This window comes from Physeter macrocephalus, chromosome 7, assembly GCF_002837175.3.
Source record: "Physeter macrocephalus isolate SW-GA chromosome 7, ASM283717v5, whole genome shotgun sequence".
NCBI classification, from domain to species: Eukaryota; Metazoa; Chordata; class Mammalia; order Artiodactyla; family Physeteridae; genus Physeter; species Physeter macrocephalus.
The window spans coordinates 90,862,566-90,883,413 of record NC_041220.1 but is presented as its reverse complement, the minus strand read 5'-3'; the positions used below and the strand labels follow the sequence as shown (position 1 = coordinate 90,883,413).

General features: G+C 35.5%; 1 protein-coding gene across 5 annotated transcripts in view; it reads left to right on the top strand.

The window, feature by feature from the left end:
• Positions 1–20,848, top strand: part of STIM2 (stromal interaction molecule 2) — a 170,656-nt gene that overhangs the window by 96,176 nt on the left and 53,632 nt on the right. For all 5 annotated transcript variants that reach the window (XR_002891155.3, XR_008617845.1, XM_024119383.3 and 2 more), the window contains exon 3: positions 10,727–10,841. Coding sequence is in view for 3 of the 5 variants with exons in the window: in XM_024119383.3 (XP_023975151.1) it covers positions 10,727–10,841 (115 nt within the window). In the remaining 2 variants the exon portion in view is untranslated. The remainder of the gene's footprint in view (positions 1–10,726; positions 10,842–20,848) is intronic.

Sequence of the window (20,848 nt, the reverse complement as noted above, 5' to 3'; positions counted from 1 at the left end):
TAAAAAAAATAAAAACTTGGTTCTTAATATTGGCAAGGGAAAAAGAATATCAGATGGAAGGAACTGTTCAATTATAGCTCTGGCTTTTATCTCTAGATATTTTTTCTCTCCTTAGGAAGGTCTCTCACTGTTTACTGCTGTGATTGCCTGGCAGGCTTGTGTGTGTGTGTGTGTGTGTGTGTGTGTGTGTGTGTGCGCGCGCGCGCACACTTCTGTGTTTTTGCACTTCTCTGCACTCTTCTTTTTCCTTTATCTAACTCTAATATGGAAGTATGCCTTTCCTTGAGTTCCCCCAAAGCTGAAACAAATTTTGGATGGCTTCATATCCTTTAGTTTTGATTAAAAGAGTATATAGACAATAATATGCAGTTGGATAATTAGTTTATAAAGTCAATTTACCAGTTTGATTTTGTGGTTCCTTATATTTCTAATTCCCTATTTGTCTCTTGACTTATTTCCCTGTGTCAAAAGTCATCTTTGCTTATTATTAGTCATTAAATGAGTGTAGACTTTGGGTAATGAGTGCCGGATGGGGACTGGCAAGCTACAGAAGTTTTGTTACTTGAGGATTGTATATTTTAGGACGATTTTGGCTGCAAGTTATATAATAATCTGAATTAAAGTAGCTTTAAAAGTAGGAGTTTAGCATTTGAAATTACCATAAATCTGTGACCAAAAGGTTTCAAGGTTAGTTCAGAAGCTCAGTGATGTGTAGGACTCTGTGTTAGCTTTTTTTCATTTTCTTGGCTTTCTGCTCATGCTACAAAGCTCCCAGTTTTGTATATCCTTGCATGATAACATCAAGAGTGAGGAGATTGGAGGGCTGTTGTTTTGCCTTTATCTCAGTCTCTTTCTTTGTTTTATCAGAGAGGAATCCAACACATATTCCCAGATGTAAATTAAGTATGTAATAGTTCATAAAAGAAATACAAATTGTTAGTAAACATATATAAGAATTTTAATCTCATTAAGACTCTGGGAATGCCTGATTTAATTCTGTGTTGTTCTTGGAAATTATCAGACAGTGCCTTGATGAATCTAGCTAACACCTTCCTGCATTAGGATAGGATTTAACAGATAGTATGAAAATGTACATCAGAAGCTCTGATTGATTTGTTATAATTTTGTTTTTTAATGTATTAGGCATATAACAGAGCTTTTAGTCAGCATGAAAAAATATACAAGGTAATCATACTCAGTGAACATAATTTTACTAAGTATCAGATTTATTAAATGTAAGCTTCTCTTTTTTTAAGGATAAATAGACCTTATTTTAAATTTTACCATGGTAGTACCATAATTTGTTTAATAATTCTCCTAATTATTGGCAGTTTGGGTGTTTTCAAATTTTTATTGTTGGTTAACAATATTGCAATGAAAGTTCTTGACCTTTTTTATAGTTTTGGGAGTGTTGCTGTAGGATAAATTCTGAAAAGTGGAAATTCTGAGGTAAAAGCAATGAGCATTTAACATTTTAATTGATTTGCTAAAATTATCCTCCAAAAATGTTGTTCTAGTTTGTACTCCCACAGATGTATGAATGTGCCATTTCCTACACATCCTGTACAGGCTTTGTGTTTTTTTCCACCAGCTTTATTGAGGTATAATTGACTTACAATAAATTGCATATATTTTTCCCAAGTAGTTACATTTCCAGCAATCTTTCTTCTGCTTATAGGGCTTTAAAAGCATTTCTAGGGGTGTAGGACTTCTTGTCTGAACAAACTCTTCTGGTGTTTGTATATACGAAAAAGTTTTTATTTTGCCTTCATTTTTGAAAGGTGCTTTTGCTAGGTAAGAATTGTAGGTTAACAAGTTGTTTTTTTCCCATACTTTAAATATGCTGCTGAAGTATTCCTTGGGTTGTATTGTATATGATGAAAAGTCTGCTGTCCTCCTTTTCTTTCCCCTGTACTTAATGTGCCTTTTTTTCCCTCTTTTAGTTGCTTTTAAGATACTCTGTTTATCCCTCATTTAAAGCTATTTGACTGTGATGTGGTTTGGTGTAGTTTGTGTCTCGTCTTGAGGTTTATTGATCTTATGAAATCTATAGGGTTCATAGTTTTAATAAAATTTGGAAAAACTATAGCCATCATTTCTTTCAATAAGTTTTTTGGTCACTCTTTCTTGGTTCCTCAGGGACTCCAATTACACCTGTGTTAGGCTGCTTGAAGTAGACGCATGGCTCATTATCCAATTTGGATAGTTTTTTTTTTTTTTTTAAATAGAGTTTTGTTTTTGTTTTTTAAATTTATTTTTGTCTGCGTTGGGTCTTCGTTGCTGCGTGCAGGCTTTCTCTCGTTGTGGCAAGCAGGGGCTATTCTTCATTACGGTGTGCGGGCTTCTCATCGTGGTGGCTTCTCTTGTTGCAGAGGACAGGCTCTAGGCATGCGGGCTTCAGTAGTTGTGGCACATGGGCTCAGTAGTTCTGGCTCACTGGCTCTGGAGCGCAGGCTCAGTAGTTGTGGCGCACGGGCTTAGTTGCTCCGTGGCATGTGGGATCTTCCTGGACCAGGGCTTGAACCCGTGTCCCCTGCATTGGCAGGCTGATTCTTAACCACTGTGCCACCAGGGAAGTCCCTGGATAGTTTTTAATGCTGATTGTATTTAAGTTTGCTAATATTAGTCTGCCATGTTTAATCTGTCATTAATCTCATTTAGTGTATTTTTCATCTCATTCATTGTAGTTTTCATGTTTAGAATTTTGATTTGGGTCTTTAGAAAAGAACTTTAAACATGTCTCAATTAACATGCTTAATATTTACCCTAACTTAAATATCTAGAATATAATTGCAATAGTTATTTTAATATGTTTGTTTACTAATTCTTTCATCTGTGCCATTTTTGGACTGGTTTTAACTGATTTTTATCCTAATTTGAGGTTGTATTTTTCTGTATCTTTGCATGCCTGGTAATTTTTCGTTGGATGCCAAACATTGTAGATTTTACCTTGTTGGGTGTGGGTATTCCTAGTTATTCCTATAAATGTTCTTAAGCTTTGTTCTAGGACAGGTTTAAGTTACTTGGGGACAGTTTAATCCCTTTGGCTGGTACTTATAAGCTTTTAGGCAAGACCAATGTGGAGCTTAGTCTAGGGTTAATATTCCCTAGTACTGAGGCAAAACCCTTTTTAGTATTCTACCTGGTGACCCACAAATTATGGTTTTCTACTCTGTCTTGTAGGAATAAGCACCATTCCCTGCCCTGTGAAATCTTCAGGGATTGTTTTCACTAATTCTTGAGCATGTCTTTTTTCTTTGGCTTGCTGTAGCTTCCTTGCATGCATGAGCTGATCAGTAGTCGGCTAAAGACTCAAGGCACTCTTTCTAGATATCCAGGCTTCTCCCTCTGTGCAGCTCACTCCTCTCTGGTACTTAGTCCTGTATTCTCTACCCTCCCTTAGTCTCCTCAGCCTTTCAGTTCCATCTCTTCAACTCAGGACTGCCAGTCTCTGCCTGGGTTCTCTCTTTCTGCACTTTGTTCTGGAAGTTCTCTCCAGGAACTAATTTAGGGCAGCCATAGGGCATACTTTGTTTGTTTCTTGTCTCTCAGAGATCACTGTAATTTGTTGCCTAGTGTTCAGTGTCTTGAAAGCTGGTGTTCTTTATATTTTGTATGGGTTTTTAGTTGTTTTGGGGGAGGATGGTACATCTGGTCTCTATAATTTCATCTATGGCTGGAAATGTAAGTTCTGACTTACTAAATTTTAGCCAAAAAAAACAGAAGGAGATTTTTTGTTATGTCTTGAATGCTTATCACTACTTAAGTGAAATTCACATATTTGTGTTAAATTTGAATGACTTACTTTATATATATTACTGATGTTTTGCTGATTGGATATAAGTTTAATTTATGTGATCTTACGAGTATTGATCACATACAAATTCATGGATGGCAGAAAGAAATGTATGTAGGTATTTGGGTGTTCAGAGTTCTGGAATCTGAGACCAAATCCTAAGGGTAGGTTTTGGCAGAGGAAACTAAGGCCAAAACTTGACTTTGGTCTATCTCTGGTTGGCACAGTATCTACCTGTTTTAACTGTAGTATATATTTTCACCATATATTTGTAAAGCTATGCTCTCTTTTTTATCATTATAACTTTGTGAGATATGTTTTACCTTTTATTTTCCAAATGAGAACACAGAAGGTAAGTCATTTTGACTCTTACTTTCGTGTTCTTTTTAATGACAGTACGGTGCTATTTTTCTTTTTTAAACTAGTGGACAGACTGATGGAATCATGGGTAATTTTGTTAGAGATTTTTGGATTATAATCAATAATAATCTTGAAGAATAACCATGATATAGGTCATGCATTGGTTTCTGTAAAACAAATGGCAGGCTGACTTCGGTTGATAAAAAACATTGTGTTTTACAAGTTTCTTTGTAAATTAGTTGTTTGACTCTGTCCATGGGTCATCTCTCTGTCTGTTAACTGATCCGTCAGTTGCACCAGTGTCATAAATAATGGTTAAGTTCTACAATTAGCTTAAAAAAGGCTATGGTCAAGCTTAAATGGTGTTGACAGTAATTGTGGAACCACTTGAACCCTGAGCTGTTCCGAGAACAGGGTCCTAAGGAGGTCATCGTTGGATTTATTATTGCAGGTAAACTGGGGGTTGACTGGTGGATTTTTGATGTTGGAAGCTCAGGGAATGGGATTAAGGGCTGAAATGGTACTATGGCAACACTGCAAGGAGTTACTGTGGTGGGAGGTGGAGCAGAAATGTAAAGTTATGCTTGTATTAAAATGGAGAAACTATCCAAATCAGCCTGAAGTTTTCATTAGCATATAATTTAAATGTTTGAATTTAGGATCTGAAGAAAATTTTTTCAGATGTTAAATAATTATACTGTTTTCTTTCATTCTTAACTTTCATGAAAACATATACCAGGTTGCCTGTGTTCTCTTGTGTTTTTGTCATCATCCATCTTAGATGATAGGATCAAAGTTATTAAAACAAGGAATGTCTTAGTATACTAGAAATAGCTCACACTTCTGAGTGTTTACTATATACCGGGCACTGTTCTTTACACATCATATGAAATAAATTAATTTTCACAACCCTTTGACGTATAACTTTTATTACCATTTTGCTGATGAGAAAACAGGAGCCCAGAGCATAAAGTAACTTACTAAGGTCATATGACAAAGAGTAGATTTGGGATATCTGTGTGGTCTGGAGACTGAGTCTGTGTTCTGAGTCACTGTGCTGTTTGTTTTAACAATTTTGGGATGAAGAGAGAAACATAGGCAGCTCATGCTTAATGTTATGTTATCATTTCTGAGAGTTTGGGAATCAATGAATTTTTACAGAATATCCAGGTTAGGATGGTGGTGAAGAACTTAAATTTTAGAATTATTTAGAATTTACTTTCACTATTAGGTCTCCTAAATAGCTATATACAAAATAGAATAAATTGTTAACCCTCTCATTGCCTTAGCTTTTTCATTTTTAAAAGTTGAGATTAACAGTAGTTACCTTTCTTGTTATGCATTCTTTCCCCTCTGAAGCATTATGCTAAGCTATTTTAGTATTATTTTCAAGACAGGAAGACCCTGGAATTTTTTTCAAGGAACGCATCTGCTTTGACTGACTCACATATCAGACCTTGGATGATATGTGTTGTTTTGATGACAGGTGTCCTTTGGGAAAGTCTCTGCTTACATTGTCAGTGAAAAGACTGGTTTTCCTCTCCATCTCTGTGTTACGTATTTTGTTTCAGAATATATGAAATGGTACTTTAAGAGTATTGGGCAATCTTTTCTTCATAAATGTCTAAATTCCCCAAAATGTATATTAAGCCTACCAATATAGTTGGGGTGAAACTCATTTATTTAGGCTTTAAACTTCAGCAGTAATAACATTGATATATAAAAACCAATTATTTTGGTTCGAAATATTTTTATTGTCTAATACTTCTATGAACGCATTTTTAATTAAATCTTTTTCATAACCATAAGTAATGGGCAGTTTTATTTCCTCACTGTACAGAGGAGAAATATGAGGCTAGAGAAAACGTAAGTAGTGGAGTCAGATTTTGAATACAGTCTGTCGCTTCCAGAGTCTGAGTGCTTAACTGTGATGATAAATCACCTCTCCTGGGTTTTGAGGTCTTAAAATTGTGTATTTAAAAATAAAAGAGGAAAGACAGATTTATCATTGTTACATCATGGAAATCAGGACAAGAATTGTATAGCCAAGGCCTCCGGAGTAATTGAGACTGGAAAGTCATTGGGAACAGAGGCAGTTCTGGTGCTGTATCTTTCTGTGTGCTCACTCCTATCTCTTTTATTATTTTCTCTCTCTGCATATTGGCTTCCTCCATTCTCCTCACCACCTGGCCCACCTTGACTGCTCAAAAAATGGTAACTTCAATACAAGTGTCTTTACTACCTTAAAAATCCAGAACCTTGGCCAAGTGACCCAACTTTTCATGATCTGATTTGTAGTTTCTTGTGAGATAGAATTCTGTCATCCTGGTCAGGCTCTGGATTATTTTCTTCTGGGTCGAGTGTCTGTCCTTTCATCACATAGCTGTGGCGGGGGTGATAGGTTGAGGGAGGGGACACATTCAGGGATCTACACTAATGTTGTAGGTAGTTCTCAGGGAAAGAGGTGGAGGCTGAATAGTGTCCCAAAATATGTCTATATTAATATGTATCAGATTTTATTAAGCAGTGTCATAAAAATACACAATACAAATATCAATACAAATGCAATAAATAGCATAAAAATAAAAATGCACAAATACAAAATATAAGTACAAATATAAAATGCAAAATAATATATATGTTACAGGTACAAGGAACTGAAATCAGTCTTTCAAAAGGTGACTTCCTGTAAGGTTGTGACAGTCAAGGAAAGACTGATGAACCGTTCTCAATTGAAGGAGACTGAAGGGACATGTGGACTAAATTTAACACATGGTCCTAGATTGAATCCTTTTGCTACAAAGAATATCATTGGGGCAACTGCACATATGGAATGTGTTCTGTGGATTAAATAGTAGGGAATATAGAGTATCAGTGTTAATTTCCTAATTTTTGTGGTCATACCATCACTATATAGGATGACATCATGTTTATAGGAAAACATGCTGAATTATTCAGTGATAATGGGACAACATGCCTGCAACTTATTCCCAAGTGATTCAGTTGGGGGGAAAAAAAACTTTTTGTTTATTCTGCAACCTTTGAAAATATTTCAAAATAAAAAGTAAAAAAGAAAAAAAAAAGTAACTTCTTGAAACTGGATATGTAATTTCTTTAATGGTACCAGAAGAATTTATATAAAAGAATCATCTGGGTAAATGTTTTTGAAAAGAATATTCAATAGTCATTTATTTATTGAGCATTCCTTTATTTGTATTGTCAGTGCAGACTTTCCTGCAGTAGGTTTGCATAATTGGATATGTTTACTAAGGAACTCTACATTGTTTGCTGTACGTTATTTGAAGATTTACTTCATAGGATTTCAGATTCTATTTTCAGATTTCTTAATTCACAGATTTTAATGAATAAGAAGTATTTATAATTTGCTTATGCATTTTCAGTTATTGGTGACTCTTTTTAAAATTTCTCTGCTAGCCTCCCCCATTTCTAAAATCTGCAGTTTCCTGTGAAGTTTTAAAAAAGTGTGAACAGTCAGAATTGTCTGCTCCTTTGTAGGATATTGGTAAAATGGTTTAATGGAAGCTAATGGTTTGTATTGTATTTGGTTTAAGTTTTTCCAACTTAAGTGTCAACATAAAGTAATTCTAATTATGGTGCTTTCTAGTCATATTTTATGATTAAAATGTTGAAGATATATTAGATATAGAGTATACTTTTGTTATATGAATATACTTTTGTGTTATTTCGAGGGTCATATTTTATTTTATTTATTTATTTATTTATTTATTTATTTTGCGGTACGTGGGCCTCTCACTGTTGTGGCCTCTCCCGTTGTGGAGCACAGGCTCTGGACGCACAGGCTCAGTGGCCATGGCTCACGGGCCCAGCCACTCCGCGGCATGTGGGATCCTCGCGGACCGGGGCACAAACCCGTGTCCCCTGCATCGGCAGGCGCCACCAGGGAGGCCCGAGGGTCATATTTTAAAACAGAAGTATGTATTAATTTTTGAATGATAATTCCAGAGAAAACATAATTCACTATTTAGTTTACGCTCAACTTTCTTAGGAGTCAGACAGTTCTTTTACAGCAGATGTACTATAGATATCTTTATAAGCTTTTTTAATTGTCTTTTTTTATATCTTAATTATTTTATTTTGTTAAGCACATGTTTTGATAGATATCTATACACTCATTCTAGGCTTTCTAGCGTAATTCAGTAGCTAGAATGCCACACCTAGTTTATATATGGTAATTAGCTTTATTTTCTGAAATATGTTGATCCTAAAGCCACAGAACTCTACTTCTGGGCTCTTTGTGTTCAGGTGGTAAAAAGAATTTCCTAGGACATTGTTTTTTTTTAATGTGTCACATAAATGAAACAGTTGCCATTTGTTCCAACTGACTGGACCATTTCCAAGACAGGCTTCCTCTCTGCTCTGTCAGTCATCATGTTTTTCATTCTAGAATTTCTCTCTAACTCTTGGATCTCTTTCAAGATAGGGGCAGTTTCTGAGAATCTCAGTGGCAGATATTTTCCAGGTATATCTACAGGTTTCTAAAAATGTCAGTCAGAAGAGGAAGAGGGATGGGCAGAAATAGGGAAATAGAAAATGGGAAATAGAAATAGGGGGAATGGAGGCAATGAGGCAGGTCCCTTTAAAAATAACTTTAAAAAAGGGCATTTAGGGGCTTCCCTGGTGGTGCAGTGGTTGAGAATCTGCCTGCCAGTGCAGGGGACACGGGTTCGAGCGGTGGCCCAGGAAGATTCCACATGCTGCGGAGCAGCTAAGCCCGTGCGCCACAACTGCTGAGCCTGAGCTCTAGAGCCTGCGAGCAACAACTACCGAAGCCTGCGCGCCTAGAGCCCGTGCTCCGCAACAAGAGAAGCCACTGAAATGAGAAGCCTGTGCACCGCAGCGAAGAGTAGCCCCCGCTCGCTGCAACTAGAGAAAGCCTGCGCACAGCAACGAAGACCCAACACAGCCAAAATTAATAAATTTAAAAAAAAAGGGGGGGCCATTTAGGACAAAAAAGAGTAAGGCATTGTTTAGAACAATATAATATACAAGTGCTAAAGTGGACCTTCTAGATTAGTGCTTTCTAGATTACCTCTATGGTGAAGCACCAGATATTTTGTTACCAGTTCATTATGGATAGGACTTACATGGCAAATACATTTACCTCATGCTTGGGATCAGATTCTTTGAAAGCATTGTCTAATTGCTATAAAGGTTTCTAAATTCTGAAATTTCTTCATTTCTGTGTATATTCTACACCAGTGTCAGTTTGCTGATTGACACTAGTCTGCTGACCACATGCTGAGTAGTGGTTTTTCCTAAAACTTTGTTTCTTCATTTGTACCCAAGGTTATTTAGCTCAGAAAAGTGAAATGATTTTCTCTATATTTCTCTACAGCTATTAAATTTTTCTTTTTTAGTTTCAGTAGAGAACAACTCTACTCAAAAGTAAAATTTGGTCTGTTGTTTGAGGGTGATGTTCATTGTCAGTATATAAAAGTCAGAAAAATATGCCTCTAGGGTTTGGAGCTCTAAGAGATTTCTACTTTCTGCATTATGGATTTCTGAAATAAACTTTTGTATGATCTTACAATTTTGGAATCAGAAAACAATTAATAAAGATACCAAGTAAAACACTACCAAAGCAAGAAAGATCAGAAATATTGAGGTAGAAAAAGCATAATAATTTATAAAAACTATTAGTTTTATATAATTAGAGTATTGGGTTGATATGGGGAATGTGTCACGAGTTAAGGCCTAAAAGATTGTCAGGGACAAGATTGGGAAATGGTATGTAATTCATAAAAAGTTCGCTTTTTATTTGCTAGACAGTGAAGGGCAGTTGGAGAATTTTATATAATGAAGCAATACGGAGTAGGTTGGTTTTTAGCAAAGAAAATTTTTAGTGTTTTCTCTCTGTATATACTTTAAAGTAAGATTAATAGAGGATCTACTTCAGTTTTGTAAAATACTTTAGTTCTAAACACTGTAATCTTGTCTTTCAACTATGAGTAATGACTTAAAAGGTAGAAGAACAGAAATACGTTGCAGTAATTGAGGGTAGTATTTAGTGTGTTCTGAAATACCCCTGTCACTAAGTATTTGGTAAAAATGTATAATAATTGAGGCAGTACATTATGCTGTTGAGCGTAACCAAACTGCTTGGGTTGGAATCTCAGCTCTGACATTCATTATTTTTTCAACCTTAGGCAAATTACTTAACCTCTTTGGGCCTTGGTTTTCTTATCTATAAAATGGCAATACATAATACTTACAGAACTGTCATGAAGTTAAATGACTGTGTGTGTGTGTGTAGATATGACATATTTATTATATAATGTGCAATAGGACCTGGTAAATAATAAGTTAAATAAGTACTTTTACTGCTGCTGTTGTTGTTATGATTAGAAGACATCTCATTAAATAAATTTCATAAACATTTAAGAATAATGTGAGTATAAAATACCCCAAATGCACCAGTTATGATCAGAAAATTACCAGCTGCTGTATTTCACATTTTACTTTTTCCTGTTTATAGAGAATAAAATAGTGAATTTAAGTATACTTAACTTAGTGTTTTCTCTTTTGTAGTTTATCAGAGAAGATATGAAATATAAAGATGCTACTAATAAACACAGCCATCTGCACAGAGAAGACAAGCATATAACTGTTGAGGATTTATGGAAACGATGGAAAACATCAGAAGGTAAGACTGTTTTAGTGGTCTGAATCCCTGAGCTGCTTTTTTGAGCTGACTAATTGCATATGATTTACCAACAAATCAAAATAACATTTCTATGAGGATATTTATATTTTAGTAAATAATTGTTCCATTTTTTATTTTGAAATATGATTTTAATTTTTCTTAGGATTTATTAAAGGTCAGCCTGTTTTCAGATAATTTGATACCTTATACTAGAATAAATAAGGTAACGCATGTCTGAGAGCTTAAAGTTGTAGAGCATTGTTTCATCTGTTATAAAAGGTTTGTCAAATAAACATGTGGATCCCAAAGTTTAATTTTTTAAAAAATTTATTTATTTTTGGGTGTGTTGGGTCTTCGTTGCTGCGCGTGGGCTTTTTCTAGTTGCGGCAAGCAGGGGCTACTCTTCGTTGTGGTGTGCGGGCTTCTCACTGCGGTGGTTTCTCTTGTTGTGGAGCACGGGCTCTAGGCGCACGGGCTTCAGTAGTTGTGGCACGCGGACTCAGTAGTTGTGGTGCACGGGCTTAGTTGCTCTGCGGCATGTGGGATCTTCCTAGACCAGGGCTCAAACCCGTGTCCTCTGCATTGGCAGGCGGATTCTTAACCATTGTGCCACCAAGGAGGCCCCACCAAAGTTTTTTTTTAAATTGTGGAGAACAGTTCTTAAAGTCTTGAGAAGGCAAAGTCTGCTGATGATAAAGACTGCATGATACAGTTGTGTAATTTATATTTTATTCCTTTTTCTACCCTTAAGTCCTCAAGCTGTCTTAAGGATAGTAATTTTTTAGGGCAGGAAAAGTATATGGCCTAAAACCTCAACTTGATCCCCAATTGTAGAAAGCTACATAAAAAAAAAAAGTCTGTTAAGTTCTTTTTCTTTTTCTTTTTTTGGTAACAGTGTCAAACAAAATGTCTTTTTCCTAATGTTTCTATTCTTTTGTCAAAGTAAAGCAGTTACATTGTAGCATATATTTTTCTCTGCCAGTTTGAATAGTGAAATGAAATTAAAAAGAATCTGGGACAGATTACCAAGTAGGAGTATGAAAAAAATAACAAAGTTTACTAGACTGTCAGTGGTAACATTTGGAAATGAGAAAATACAGGAAACTATTCCATCAACTCAGCATTTTTATTAATATAGAAGAAGGTTTGCTTGGGAGGGGAGGGATAAATTGGGAGATTGGGATTGACATATACACACTACTATGTATAAAATAGATAACTAATAAGGACCTACTGTATAGCACAGGGAACTCTACTCAGTACTCTGTAATGACCTATATAGGAGAAGAACCTAAAAAAGAGTGGATATATGTATATGAAAACTGATTCACTTTTCTCTACACGTGAAACTAACACAACAGTGTAAATCAACTATACTTCAATGAAAATTAAAAAAAAAAAGGTGTTGACATATACACACTACTATGTATAAAATAGATAACTAATAAGGACCTACTGTATAGCACAGGGAACTCTACTCAGTACTCTGTAATGACCTATATGGGAGAAGAACCTAAAAAAGAGTGGATATATGTATATGAAAACTGATTCACTTTGCTCTACACGTGAAACTAACACAACAGTGTAAATCAACTATACTTCAATGAAAATTAAAAAAAAAAAGGTGTTCTTATGTTTTTGTTTTCACTTTCTAAAAGAGGCATCTGATGAAATACTTCGGGAAGAAGAAAAAGAAAGAAGGAAAAAAATACCACTGACTTTAATGAAAGATACATAGACTTAAAAAAACCCTCTCCATTTCCCTTCCCCATATTATTGTAAAGTAATATTAACTTGGGTAGGAATAGGAATAAATGGGTATAAGTTTCATGGGGGAAAGTGCTAGAATGGTCAAAAACTCAGTAAGACTATTTATATGAGATATCTCAGCAATATGTAGATATTAGTAAAGGACTTGGAGATCCAATGGAGTCTATTGCCACTAGTATATTTTAGATTTGGAGTTTGTGGTAAGCTGAATGGAGCCCACAAAACTAACTACGTTTGAATGAAGGAAAAAAAAAAAGATTTGACCACTTCTCACCACCTGTTGTACTACCACCCTGGTTCAGCCCTCATCCCTTTCCTGGATAATTGTGGTAGCTGCCTGAGGGTCTCCTTCTGTATACTTGTGCTCTTTTGAAATTTGTTTTTCACTTAGAGTAATCTATTTACGATACAAATCAAATTTGCTCAATACCCTGTAATGGCTCAGAGTAAAAGTTAAAATCTTTACAAAGATCTGTAAGGCTCTACATGATCTGTCCTCTCCTGCACCCTCCTCTCTTCCATTTCCTGTCTTTTCCATTTCTCTCACTCAGTGTGCTCTGCCCGGATGGAATCCTTGCTGCAGGAATGCAGATGTCCTCCTGGCTAACTCGTTATTTCTTTTTTGGGCTCTTCTCTCCTTGAGGCCTACCCTGACCTCTCTATTTAAAATTGCAAATTGCAAACCACGTCCCCCCACCCCCCTCTTGGTCGTTTGGCACCCTTGTTGATCCCTCTTACTTAGCTTCACACTTTATTTTCCCCATGTCAGGAATCAGCTTCTAAGTTATAATATAATTGACTTATTTTTTATGTTTGTCTCCCTTCTGTCCCCTACCACTGAAAATGTTAGCCTCAGAAAGCGGGGTCGGGGGAGGTCTTTGTCTATTTTGTTTATTACTGTGTCCCAAATTCAAGGGGATTCTGTCCTTAAACCCCATTTTGATTTCCCACCCTGGTGAGTTTTGTGGGATCTTTTGTGATCTATGAGAATGTTTGTTTGTTTTCAGCTTAAGGTCTTTTCAAGTTGAATAGCTTCTTAAATCTCTTTTTTTCCTAGGCTTTCACCTTAATTTCCACCCCCTAAGATTTTGCCATAATGGTGGTGAGAAGATTTCCCCCTAAGTCTTCAAAGAGTTGGCCTAAATTATCTGCTTTATGCTTCCTTTTCTCCAAACCCCAGTCTCTTACATAACCTTCTTAGGGGATTAGGGCTTGGGAGGAAGTGTCTTAGGGCTCCTACTATTAACAGCTGCATGGGAGGGAAGAGAGAGGAGTTGAGTGAAATAAACCTCTACTAGAAGCTTTATGGTGACCTGATTGATTTTCTCAGTGTCATTTTTCTCAATTGATTTTACCATGTCATACTCTTTTTATTTATTACAGGCTTCATGTAAAAAGGCAGAGCATTGTTGTTAGATCAGTGGTTTTTAAATCATAGCCCCGACAAGCCCCAGGTTTCCTGGAGGTATCTCAGGGACAGGAATAAATGTGTAGATTTCTGCTTTTATCGGGTATATTCTATTTCTGTTTAAGATTTCTCTTGGGAAACAAAAAGTAATTCTTCTGAAAAGGTTTGGAAATTGTTGATAAAGAGATTAGAATGCAATAATATGTAATTTAAGGTTGTTTAGTTGAATATGAATATAGGTACATACACACATATATGCACACACATGCATACAGTCATACTTTGCCCATCGTTGTGTCTTCAGTGCCTGGAGCAGTGCCTTATTTACTTTGATTTTCAGTAAAGATTTGTCTAATGAATTGAATGAATGAGAGTATAGTGCCCCATGAGCATTGGATTCTCAGTAATTCAGTTCATACTTTGAGTACAGGCATTTCTGCCATAATGAAATATATGCATTCCTGGAAAACTTATGCTTTGCAAAATTATGAACTTAAAAATTAGAATTTACGGGAAAAATCGGGGTTGGAGCAGACTACTGAAAACCTGTGTAATGTTGTAATCAGAGCACTAACAGTGCTAATAAAAATACAGGTAAAAGAGACGTGTTAAATTCCTAATCAGTGAATACTATAGTAGATATAGGACTTTACTTTAAAAAATAATTAAAGATAACTTATTAAAAAGAGGTATTAGGTAGGGTTGAAGTTGCTAAATTATGAAGACAAGGGCAATGTGTACAAAGATGAGAACTGAGCAACAAGCCTTTCTAAGAGCCTGTGGCCAGATTGAGCTAAAAGGAAGAAGGAATGGTGAGCAGACATCATGTTCATAGCTTTGTTGTTCTGGTGTTCTTCATACTTTGTATCCATTTGCTGTTACTTGGTGGTATAAAATGATAACATGTGTGAAATGATGTGACTTTTACATTGTATTAACATGATTCCTTTTTACCAGTTACAGGTAAGCTAATTCATGTTACAGTAGCAATGAAGCATAATTGGTTGTATCTGTTATGTGCTAAGCAGGCATTGGATCCTGGGTACTAAAGATGAATTAAATGCGTCTCTGGGCTATAAGGAGTAAGTAGCTGAGTGGGAAAAACAGAGTAAACAAATAATTACAACATGTGGTGAAATGTGTAATACTAGAAGAGAAGTAAGTGTAAGATATGAGGTAGCTCACTGGAAGGACTAATGAACTCTCTGATAGGATTATACACAGAAGTTGGTGTTTGTGGTAGGCTGTGAGGGTTGACCAGGAGTTCTGGAAGAGGATAAGGAGGTAGACCATAAATGGTAGCCCCCATATAGCTCCTCCTTCAGTTACCTGAAAATTTGCTAGAAATGGAAGTGTAGGCAGCATACTAAAGGAGGCGTGTGGGCTTTCAAACTGTACACATTTAAATCTTGGCCCTTCTGTTTATGAACATTAAGACGTTTGGCACATTTAAAAATTCACTTGTAAAATGGTGATTTAAATGAGTAGTGTAGTAAAAGTGCCTGGCATAATTCCTGGCAACGCCTGATAGGCACTAAGTAAGTGTTGACTTACTTACCTTTGTAATAATGCTGAACGAACTAAAATGTTCAGCTCTATTTAAAGTTTTGTAAGGTTTTTGATTCAGTCTCTTAATATTCATCAATAAAATGAATAGATATATTAGACTACATACTCACCATTGTAGTGTGCAATTCTCTGGTTGGTAAAATATACCTGAGATCTTTATAGGATATTGTCAGTGGGGAAAAAGTGAAGTTGTGTTCCTCAGAAATTGATACTGATCTCATATAGAAAAATTTCAGCATGACCTGAATGTACTTTTTGTGTGTGTGTAGAGAATGCTTGGTTAGTTTGCACATGGCAACAGTCCAATACAAATGAAAGCTATTAAAAAAAACTAGTATTAGATTTCAGACAGATTTTGATAAACTTGATCAGTTGTTAAAATTAATGAATGAGCAGTTAATTAGTAGCCAGCCACCTAATGAAGGAAAATATAGAAAGAAAATTATTGGTTATGTATAAGATCTAGGGACCATAGTAGATTAAAAAAACTGATTAAGTAATGTACTGTTTTTAAAAATGATAACTCATTGGGTTAAATAGTTATTTCAACATGTGACACTCATGAGGTAATCTTTCCATCCTGTTCAGCACAGGTCTTATCTTACCTAAGGTCATTGTGTAATTTTGGGCTTTACAGATTGAATAGACATCTGGAAAATTTGCTGAAGGTTTATTATTATTATTATTATTGTTTTTTGATTAGAAATTTAAAGGAAATAAAATTGTCTGAGAGAATGAAAGATGTCGGCCTTTAGTGCTGAATGTTTTGAAGTGTATATAAAGCCTAGCTAGAGATAAATGACTAAGAGTGTTTTCTTTCTGTTTAGGAAAGCAAAAATGTAAATGTTACATAAAGGAAATATAAAGGAAAAGAATTCCTGACTATGGGTGTTAAATTTCTAAAAGTAAGGAGGATTATAACTATTTCCTTTGTATAGATCCTTGATATTCATAAGGATTTTCTTCTGGGTGTGAAAGTATAAATGGATCTCTAAATGTTGATAAAATCTACCAGCTTTTTCATGTGTATGCTGTTGGTTACGATGAGACTGGAATGAAAAAAAATGTAAAAGTATCAGTGCACATTGCTAGACATTATCAGCAGAGTAACTCAAAATGTAGACCTTATAGCTAATAAGGTAGCCATTATCTTTGTGGCGTCCATCAACACAATATTGTATGTTTACAGTAGTAGGCATAGCAGTCACTATGGTGACTGATATTCACTTATACCAGTAAGTATAAGATAAGGCCTTGTTTTTCCAGGAGTTTACGATATCGTTACATGTGCACAGATGAAATGTTAAATAACAGTACAGGAAGGTTTGATTAAATACTAGGTCAGTGGTTCTATTGTGGGAGTTTCAGAGAATGAATAGATTTATTATGAGGAAGTCTTCATTAGGGAGATGACTCTTCAGCAAGATTTTGAAAGAGAGAAAATTTTCTTAGAAGTGAGAAAGAGAGAGGGATATACATACAGGTTAGTACATTAAAATGAGTAAATGAATAGGTGTAATTCCAGACTTTAGTCCTAAATCCCTCAAATAAGCACAGTTTACAAGTCAGAAATGTAATTTTTTTAGTGTACAAGACAAGAATAAATCATTGTTTTAATATTTGTCTTTTGCTGTTAACATGTAGTGCTTATTAACCTTTCTGTGTCTTGGTTTTGTCATCTGTTAGGGGTAAAGGTTATCTATTACATCAAAGTGTTGAGGATGAAATGAATTTGTACATGTAAAGTGCTTAGACTAGTGCCTACTACATAGCAAGTGCTCAATGACTATCCATTGTTACTATTTTTGTAAGGCAAGTGTGAAGGTGGCACATGGGGGTGATGTTGGAGACTAATATTTCTGAGTTGGGGAATAGTAGAAAATAGGGTTAGTTAGACAGGGAGACCAGACTAGTGAGGCTTGATGTTTAAGTCTGATGAACTGCTTTAAGAATGACAAGAAAGATTCCACTGATACACCAGTGCTTACCAAACGATAGGGATTGCCTGGAGGACTGTATTAAGGATGCTTGATCTGTGCCTGGTCTCAATAGCAAAGAAGGATATTACTGGTTGGCAGTATTTACTGTGTATGTGGGAGGTGGTGTAGTATATTTTAACATTTTTATCATCCTTGCACTAAATATTAGGAGCTATTACAGCTTCTTGTTTTAGAAAGTCATATAATATGGAAGAGTTACGGGATGATGAATTCACTATAGGCAGGAAAATCAGCTTTGAGTTTAATGTTAATGTGGATTTGAGTGGGAAGAATGAAAATACACAGATACTGAAGATACACAGCTGAAGAATATGTTTTCTGTCCTCCACCTGCCTGTAGTCTATCATTGGAGAAAGTTCTGTTGACCAGTAATTAAAGGATGTGATACTATCTGTAATCAAGATAGGTAGTAGGCACTGTGGGTTAACAGAAAAAGAAGTATGTTAATCTGCCTGCAGAAGTCAGGTAAGGCCAGAGGAGTTAGTTGCGTATAAAGAGACATTTACTTTTTTCATCTTTTGTCACTCTTCCCTGGGAAGGACTCTACTGGATTAATAGCTTTCAGGATATTTGTAATTAATATAGCACATTTTAAAAACACAAGGCACTTAATATGCTTCAAATGCTTATGCTGCTTTATTAGCCCAGATGTTTAACACTTTTCAACTTTTATACAATACTTTTAGTTCTAGGAGAAGCAGTTGTTAGCCATCTGTAGAGGTACTGGGTTTTCATTGTCCACAGAAAGTGGTTTATACAAGGGAAGGCCTGTCCTTGAGGTAGAGTCTGGTTTCAGAATGACAGATGTCATTATTTGCACCACTAACAAAAGCCTTTTGTTGTCAAAGTTTCTTTTATGTAGAGAGTAGGTGACACGAACATATTGTTCATTTGTTCTATCAACCAACATTTAAGTGTGTTAACATGGGTTTTTTTTTATAACAGTAGCATAAATATTACTTGATCAGTTGGTAAATTGATCATTTTGCAAACACTGCTTTATATTAATCAGGATTGATTTTTGTCCTGTGTATAAAGTGTGTTTTTATTCCTTTTAATCAAATAGCTTTCTTTGTATTATATAATTATCCACATGAATTCAGAGCACTCACAATAAATTGCTAATCTTTCTTAATCTTATTCTATGTTAATATTTCAGTCTTTTTGTACCCTTAATTTCAGATATCTTCATCAGGACTGTTTTAGTTTTTATTAGTTTAGTTGTCTTCTCTTCTCTTTCTCTTTCTCTTTCATTGTTGGCACTCTTCCTCTTTTACTTCAGGATACTTGACTTTTGGAGACTTAGGGTTATTGCATGTACTGATTTTCTGGGATTAATTATGACTTTTTAATCTATAGAAGATACTTGACTTTGAGATAGCTCTGTCTTCCTTTATAGTTCTTTCTTGGTTTTGTTCTGAAATAGAGACCACCTCTCAGAATAGGATGCAGAGACCGACTGCCTGTTAACATCTCTCTGTACTTTGGGCTTTAGAAAACTTGACAATTTCTATTCTGTGTGGACACATGAATTAGATACATTGTGAGCCTTCATTTTTTTCTCAAAAAACAAAAACCCAACTTTTATATACTCATTATATGATGACGCTTTTCTTATAATTTAAGGAAGTACTATTCTAAAATTGTTTGTAAATTTGCCTTATGGTTTTCTATATACCTGAATTATTCTACATTTCTCCTCTGCTGTGTTCACAGACTCAAGGGATACCTCAAGTTTGGAGTACAGTAACAGAACCTTCTGCAGAAGGTAAAAATGAGGGCTGTCCACTTTTCACTGTGATGGACTATCTAGAAAACAATAGGCTTTCTGGAACATCTTATTGTTCTTTCCTCTCTTACCCCATCAACTGGGAACCAGTTCCACATGGATGTGTGTTAAATTTTGCATTACTAATCCTTGGTTTGGCAAGGGGGTGGGTAGGAGGACTCTGGTTCAAGTTCTGGTTGTTAAAATATATGTTATTGCGGGAGATTCACTATATCAAATTCTGCTTTAGGTGGAACAAATATTTTGTTCCTTTTCTTTTAGATGAAGAACTTGTTCGTTGGTAATAATATTTTCCTCTTCAAAGATGGTCAGTTTTACAAAAATCTTTTTTCAAACAAATTTTATGCTTACTTGGGTCTTTTTTTCAATTCCACTGAATATTACTTAGCAATTTAGAAGCAACTGTAATAGAAATAATGCAAATTACAATGAAAATAAAGATTTCACAGATACTAGATAACTATTTCGATTTGAATATGACTTATTTCTAAAAATTCATTTCTATAATTCTGAAACATATATGTATACACATAATCTGTTATATTACATATATAAATATGTCTCAGAGGGAATGTATGATTAAAACATAGGATAAATCACATAGCGTTTATATTATGTCTTAAAAATCTTTTCACTCTGTGGATGGTTATGTATTCAGATAGGGTACAAAGTACAAACAATGTTTATTGTCTAACTTTCTCATCGGGTTAAGGTGCTCTTAAATAAGAGGTCCATAATAAGCATTCCTCTAACATTTGGCCAGTCTTCTGTTTCTCTTTCGCTTTGCATCAGTGTGAGTTCTTCCGAGGTGTTGAAAATGGTGGACATTTAGACAGTTTTGATTCAAAGTGTTTAAAATCAGCTGCTTACTTAAGTTATTAGTTTAAAACTAAGAGTCTGGATCAGTCTAACAAAATGAAACAGCATATGTCAGTTGCATTGAAGGAAATTAAGTTATTTCCATCATCAATTTTCTTTCCTTACGAGGTAATAGCTAAAAAAAAAAAAAAAAAAAGTATAAAACAGGTGTTTATCACTAGGAGCTTATGGCTGCTTAAAGGCTATGTTCTAAAACAGAAATAACAATATAGAGTTGTCATTCCCTCATATAAAGGTAACATAGAGTTATATGAATTAAGAGTTCACTAAGAGAAGGAAAAGGAAAGAGAATAGCCCCTTGGGAATACTGCTAATAAGACAAAAGCAAAGGATTAGCTAATGAAATAAATAATGGCCATCAGAGACATGGAAGGTGAATCAGGAAGGTGCACTTTCTTTTTTTTTTTTTTGTTTTTGTTTTTGTGTTTTTTGTGCTAGGCGGGCCTCTCAGTGTTGTGGCCTCTCCCGTTGAGGAGCACAGGCTCCGGACGCACAGGCTCAGCGGCCATGGCTCACGGGCCCAGCCGCTCCGCGGCATGTGGGATCTTCCCGGACCGGGGCACGAACCCGTGTCCCCTGCATCGGCAGGCGG